The sequence below is a fragment of the Oncorhynchus gorbuscha genome, linkage group LG03 (genome assembly GCF_021184085.1).
Source record: "Oncorhynchus gorbuscha isolate QuinsamMale2020 ecotype Even-year linkage group LG03, OgorEven_v1.0, whole genome shotgun sequence".
In the NCBI taxonomy this organism is placed as follows: Eukaryota; Metazoa; Chordata; class Actinopteri; order Salmoniformes; family Salmonidae; genus Oncorhynchus; species Oncorhynchus gorbuscha.
This window is the reverse complement of record NC_060175.1, coordinates 69,518,462-69,525,554: the sequence shown is the minus strand read 5'-3', so window position 1 is coordinate 69,525,554 and position 7,093 is coordinate 69,518,462. Positions and strand designations below refer to the sequence as shown.

At 40.1% G+C, this 7,093-nt stretch overlaps 1 protein-coding gene across 1 annotated transcript; it reads right to left on the bottom strand.

Moving 5' to 3' along the window:
- Nucleotides 1–829: 829 nt before the first annotated feature.
- On the bottom strand, nt 830–6,878 carry LOC124031799 (60S ribosomal protein L22-like). Its single transcript, XM_046343475.1, has 4 exons — nt 6,833–6,878; nt 6,169–6,282; nt 5,620–5,744; nt 830–2,302 (listed from the first exon to the last, which is right to left on the bottom strand). The coding sequence occupies exons 1-4, from the start codon at nt 6,842–6,844 to the stop codon at nt 2,158–2,160; spliced, it is 396 nt and encodes a 131-aa protein (XP_046199431.1). The 5' UTR covers nt 6,845–6,878; the 3' UTR covers nt 830–2,157.
- Between the last annotated feature and the right edge of the window lie 215 nt (nt 6,879–7,093).

Below are 7,093 nucleotides of genomic sequence, written 5' to 3'. Positions count from 1 at the left end.
CCCAAGAGGGGTTAAAAGCTTTTGTTGGCCAGTACATCTTGTCATCACTGCTGTCAACAGCCTGGTTTTGACCACTGTATGTAGAAGTTAGTATGCATCCATCTGCTGACCAATCATCCACCGTACTTTGGGTGAGCTAGGAGTAGATGACTGGGATCGTACAGATGGGCAAGTTTCTTGTACATACCGATGATGTGCACTCCATGGGTTGATTTCGGGCCACACTTCTAGCACCAATCTGATTTAACCAATTCTGACAAGCAAATTTCCCCATTTACCAATGAGCATATCACACCTTACACAGGTTCTGAGCTGCCAAATACTTGAGATTCATTTACAGATGGTTATGCTGGATTAACATTGTGGAAGGTTGACAGTTTTGTCTGCATTTTGGGAGTTATGGCTAGCTGAATCTAGTGCCTTCAAAAAGTATTCATACCTTTTCACACATGTCATTTTTTATTTATTTTACCTTTATTTTACTAGGCAAGTCAGTTAAGAACAAATTCTTATTTTCAATGACGGCCTAGGAACAGTGGGTTAACTGCCTGTTCAGGGACAGAACGACAGATTTGTACCTTGTCAGCTCGGGGATTTGAACTTGCAACCTTCCGGTTACTAGTCCAACGCTCTAACCACTAGGCTACCCTGACGCCCCATGTACTACATTGTTTTGTTTTTTACACTTGTATACAAACCCCATAATGTCAGAATTGTTTACATTTGTACAAATGAAATAGCTGAAATGTCTTGATTCATAAGTATTCCACCCCTTTTGTTATGGCAATCCTAAATAAGTTCAGGAGTAAAAATGTGCTTAAGTCACAAGTTATGTATAACATGATTCTTTAATGACTGCCTCATATCTGTACCCCACACATACAATTATTTAAGGTCACTCAGTTGAGCAATGAATTTCAACCAAAGACCAGGGAGGTTTTCCAATGCCTCGTAAAGGACACCTATTTGTAGATGGATAAAAATGACAAAATCTGACACTGAATATCCCTTTGAGCATGGATAAGTTAATGACACTTTGAATTCTGTATCAATACACCAGTCACTACAAGGATACAGGCGTCCTTCCTAACTCAGTTGCCGGAGGGGAAGGAAACCATAGATTTCCCCATGAGGCCAATGGTGATTTTAGAGCTGTTTAATGGCTGTGATGGGAGATAATGGAGGATGGATCAACAACATTGTTACTTTACAATCCTAACCTAGTTGACAGGGTGAAAAGGAAGCCTGTACAGAATATGCCATCAAGGCACTAAATACAAACTTATGTTTGTGGCAAATCCAAAACTGCACTTTAGAGTACCACTCTCCATATTTTCAAGCATAGTGGTGGCTGCATCATGTTATGGGTAAGCTTGTAGTCATTAGACACTGGAGTTTTTCAGGATAAAAAAAATGAAACATAGGAGCTAAGCACAAGAAAAATCCTAGAGGAAACCTGGTTGTCTGCTTTCTGAATTCACCTTTCAGCAGGACAAAAGCCTAAATCTACACTAGTAATTTACCAAGAAAACAGTGATGTTCGAATGGCCGAGTTATTGACTTAAATCTGCTTAAATCTATGGCGAAACCTAAAAATGGTCTAGCAATGCTCTGCTAATTTGACAGAGCTGGATGAGTTTAAAGAATAATGGGCAAATGTCACAACCCAGGTGTGGAAAGCTCTTAGCCAGAAAGACTTCTACAAAGTTGACTCAGGGGTGTGAATACTTATGTAAATGAGCTATTTCTGTATTCCTTTTTCAATAAATTTGCAAAAATGTCTAAAAACATGTTTTCACTTAGTCCTTATGGTGTAATGTGTATATGAGTGAGAGAAAGTATATTTCATCAATTTTGAATACAGAATGGAACAAAATGTGGAATAAGTACAGGGGTCTGAATAGTTTCTCTAGGCACTGTACTGCATTGTCACAAGAAGGTTGAGTGATCGTCACCCACAGTGTGTATTCAGGAGTGCACACGTTTTGCAATGAAAATGTGTTTCTTGTTGGACAAATTCAGGTAGGTCCCTCCCTGTTTTAGACTTTTTGCGTCCTAGTAAATATACCCGCTCCATGTCTCGTCACCGTAGAGAAAAAATAAAAAACAGGAGTACTCTAAGAATTTATTGAATGTACAAAATCCAGCAGACAATGTTTAATCCTCATCCTCTTCCTCCTCCTCGTCCTGGTTGATCTGGAAGTAGCGTAGCTCGTAGCTCTCCTTTGTGTTGGCCACAACACGCAGCCAGTCGCGAAGGTTGTTCTTCTTCAAGTACTTCTTGGTCAGATATTTCAGATATCTGCAGACAGGAGACAGATGGCATTCAGATGTGAGAGGTTGGGCTTTTTCCCCAATGCAATACACATACTAACTTACTAAAGAAAACAAATATACACACAGTACCAGACAAAAGTATGGACACCTCATTCCAGGGTTTTTTATTTGTAAAATATTTTCTACATTGTAGAATTATAGTGAAGACAAACACATATGGAATAATGTAGAAACCAAAAAAAAAAAACGTTAAACAAAGCTAAATATATTTAATATTTGAGATTCCTCAAAGTAGCCACTCTTTGCCTTTGACAGCTTTGCACACTGTTGGCATTCTCTCAACCAGCTTCATGAGGTCATGTTAAACGTTAATTTGTGGAATTTATTTCCTTCTTAATGCATTTGAGCCAATCAGTTGTGTTGTGGTATGATTGTGTGGGGGTACTTTGCTGGGGACACTGTATGTGATTTATTTAGAATTCAAGGCACACTTAACCAGCATGGCTACCACAGCATTCTGCAGCAATACGCCATCCCATCTGGTTTGCACTTAGTGGGACTATCATTTGTTTTTCAACAGGACAATGACCCAACACACCTCCAGGCTGTGTAAGGGATATTTGACCAAGGAGAGTGATGGAGTGCTGCGTCAGATGACCTGGCCTCCACAAATCACCCAACCTCAACCCAATTGAGATGGTTTGGGATGAGTTAGACCGTAGAGTTAAGGAAAAGCAGCCAACAAGTGCTCAGCATATGTGGGAACTCCTTCAAGACTATTGGAAAAGCATTCCAGGTGCCAAGAATGTACAAAGCTGTCATCAAGGCAAAGAGTGGTTACTTTTAAGAATCTAAACATTTGACTGGTGCTGTATGTATGTAAAGGTTATGAAATACACCATCTTGCAAACAGGTGCTTGCATAAGTGAAATTCCCAGTTAAGGATTTTGGAGTCATTGTGGACAAGGATAACAACCCGGTAGATGGATGCAAAAAGTTCAAGAAGGTATTTGTTTACGATAAACTATATAAGCCTATTATCAAATTAGTATAACGTTAAATCGGTCTTTTGTTCTTTTAGACCAGTGGTCACCAACCTGTCGATCGCGATAGGTGCCCTTGACTCAAAAGTCAGGCGCTCCGGGTAAACAACGTGTTCCCATAAGACAAACTCCACCTACCCGGTGGACCAGCAAATCTGTGACTAAGTCGAGTGCACCTACTCGGATAGCTCAAATCACAGTGGCTACAGAGCTTCCATGACCCTGGCCACAGCCAAGCCGAATAGGCTACTAGCCTATGTAAGATTTAATAACTTTTAAAACCATGACCACAGACAGACTTTCAACGAATACAGCAAAGAGCTGCTGTTTTGATGAGTGAGTTCATGTTTAAGTTTATATTCAGCACTGTCACTGTTTTTATTCAACACTATTACAAAACATGCTTCTCCGTACTTCCACTCGGGCCGCAGCTGCAATGAATGAGTAGCCAAGTATTGATAGCCCTGCGTTTTATTATTATTAGCAGCTCGTCGTGCCGATGTTAATATTAAGGAATATTTAACTTTCTCTGGTCATAGGAACATGAATTTGTGCATGACGCAGATGTGGTGCAACTCGAGTTTCGCCATCGGGTGGAAGAGTGTCCCCTCTCTGGTTAGTCTTACCAAAGGAAAGGAAGGAGAGAGCAGGGACCGTGAGGGGCGGATGGGAAAAATAGTTTTGAATGGTCATCCAACTCGGAATTCCAAGTCGGAAACAATGGCATCTTTCTAGAGCTCTGACTTTTCCACCTTTCCAAGATCACTGACGTCATGATTTGACCTCGTTGACCATCAAATGCAGGTACCATCAGTCCAGTAAAATAAAAAAGCGAATTATTTCAATTCATGCTCCACAGTGCCTCACAAGTGCTAAATAAACTGATCTATTTTGTTATCAAAGCTCGAGTTTTGAAATATAATATGGTCTGATTAACAATATTGGCAGGCCAATCATATAGCCAATATGCTGTGATGTATTAAGCCTACTGCCCAAACCTCATTCCTACAAAACTGTTTGAGGTAAAGAAATATATATTATTTTAATGTGAGCAGTAGATCTCAGCTTGCTTTTTGATAGGAAAGTGATCTAGACTTTGGTTGGTGACCACTGATTTAGACCATACGCAGGCCATATCAAGTTTAAACCGGTGTGGCCGGTAAATGTTTGAGTATAGCCTACTAAAATGCATTTTTGCAGCCTAGATTCTGGGATTTGTTGGTTTCAATTAAACTATTGGATTATCTAAACAATATTGAATGTAAAGCTTTGTCAGCTATAGTCTTTCATTCGGTAAGAAGACTAATTAAAGGCCCTTTTTCCCCCCAGAGTGATTTCAGTTGTCAATGTGCCGCATTTCATTGTGAAAATATATTTGTCGTTCATGGCATTGTTTCCTTTCATCCAAATGTTAAGTAGACATGCAGACCAATTCATGCAGGGAATGGAATAATAGCCTAGGCTACTACTCTGGAGTCATACAAATTATACAGTAAATTGATGTTATTCGACAAGTCACGGATTGGCCCTCAGAAAAGTTCTAATCAGGTGGGTTGAGTTGCGGTGAAAAACCTGTCCTGGTGGGCCGGTGCGGCTCCAAACAACACCTGTGCAGGACTCTAAACGTGCAGGGGAGTCTATGATTTGATAGAGCAGTCTGACTGAGCGGTAGTAGGCAGCAGCAGGCTCGTAAGCATTCATTCAAACAGCACTTTACTGCATTTGTCAGCAACTCTTCTCAATGCTTCAAGCATTGCGCTGTTTATGACTTCAAGCCTATCAACTCCCAAGATTAGGCTGGCAATACTAAAGTACCTATTAGAAAATCCAATAGTCAAAGGTCTATGAAATACAAATGGTAGAGAGAAATAGTCCTATAATAACTACAACCTAAAAGTTCTTACCTGGGAATATTGAAGACTCATGTTAAAAGGAAACACCAGCTTTCATATGTTCTCATGTTCTGAGCAAGGAACTGAAACGTTTTTTGCTTTTTTACATGGCACATATTGCACTTTTACTTTCTTCTCCAACACTTTGTTTTTGCATTATTTAAACCAGATGGAACATGTTTCATTATTTATTTGAGACTAAATTGATTTTATTGATGTATTATATTAAGTTAAAATAAAAGTGCTCATTGTTCTTTCAGTATTGTTGTAATTGTCATTATTACAAATATATAAAAATCGGCTGATTAAATCGGCATCGGCTTTTTTGGTCCTCCAATAATCGGTACCGGCGTTGAAAAATCATAATCGGTCAACCTCTAGTTGAGTTGCCAGTGCAGTCACCATACCTTTTGGAGAAGGGGACCTCAGAGGACACAGTGATCTTGCTCTTGCTCCTCTCAATAGACACCACACCACCACCCAGGTTGCCAGCTTTCCCGTTCACCTTGATGCGCTCCTGAAGGAACTGCTCCTATAACCATTAAGACATGCTGTGTAAGTGTATACTTTAAATTTCCCAAAACCAAAGATTGACAGCTGCCCAACATGACTAGTGAAGTGCAGGGTTTCACAAATGCCCCCCGCTTGGGATGTAACAGAACGCACTCTTACATTAGCATAGTAATATTCTGTTCAACATATCTCATGTCGATCCCATGGACTGTAAAATCCTTAGATATGTATATGAATTTGAGAGTGATTACATTTCGCAAGCTCCATCTGTCCCTCAGCTTTATACTAAATCAAGTGGTAGGGGTGCCACTGCCTGGGACAGGCTGAAACACAATTCAAGATGGTGGCTAAATTAAAGGGGATTCAGAAGGCTGTTTGAGAAACTTTTTTAAAAGTTGACATTTTCACTGCAACCTGGCACAGGTAAAAAAAAATCTACTTACAAAGTTGGCAGCATCCATGATGCCATCTTCAACAGGGTGGGTGCAGTCCAGAGTGAACTTCAGGACCTGCTTCTTCTTCTTGCCACCCTTGGAGCCTTTGTTGCTCTGTTTCTTCTGCAAATTAGATTAACAGACAAATAAAACGAGACCGTCCACCAACGCTTCTCCGATTAGCTACCTGTCTAGGTCATTAGCTAGCTGTCGCTCTAAAAGGCCACCCTACTAGTAATCAAGTTAGGTAGCTGTCTAGAATCTAACTAGCTAGGCTTCTAGTTCAAACATACGCGCAACAACCGCTCAGACATCAACTAAATTAGCGATCTGTCTATCGTCAGTTAATGCCCAACTCAGAGGAAGCTTTAGTCAGTTAGCTAACCAGACCTATACTTTTATCACTTAAACTATTGAGTACTGCGAACTATAAAACGAACTGGAAAACGATAAGCTAGTTTTCTGTAGCTAGCTACAACGTGGTGGATCTCTAGGCTAGCTAAATTAGCAGGCCTCCTGAATAACAAAACCCAATGCAGTATTAACCATGACATTGCCCCCCCCCCTCCAAATATGTCCCTATTCATACGAATATGACACAAATCAAGTACAGTCGTTTGAAGTGTGCAACATGTATATATTTGGACACTTGTTCACACGCGATTGTACCCACCACAGGAGCCATGGCGAAGAATTTAGCAGAAAGGAAGAACTAGGTTTGCGCGTGCGTTACATTTCGGGCCTGTTAAATCAATCGCTGATTGAGTCGATACAATCACTGAATCAGAGTTCGATTACTATTGTTTTCAACAAACATTTTTATTTAAATTCCATACATTTTGAAAGATGAATTAGTACCATGGAAACGATGCATAATTCTACAAATTGTAACACAACATAACATACAAACACTCTGGATAAAAGAGCATCTGCT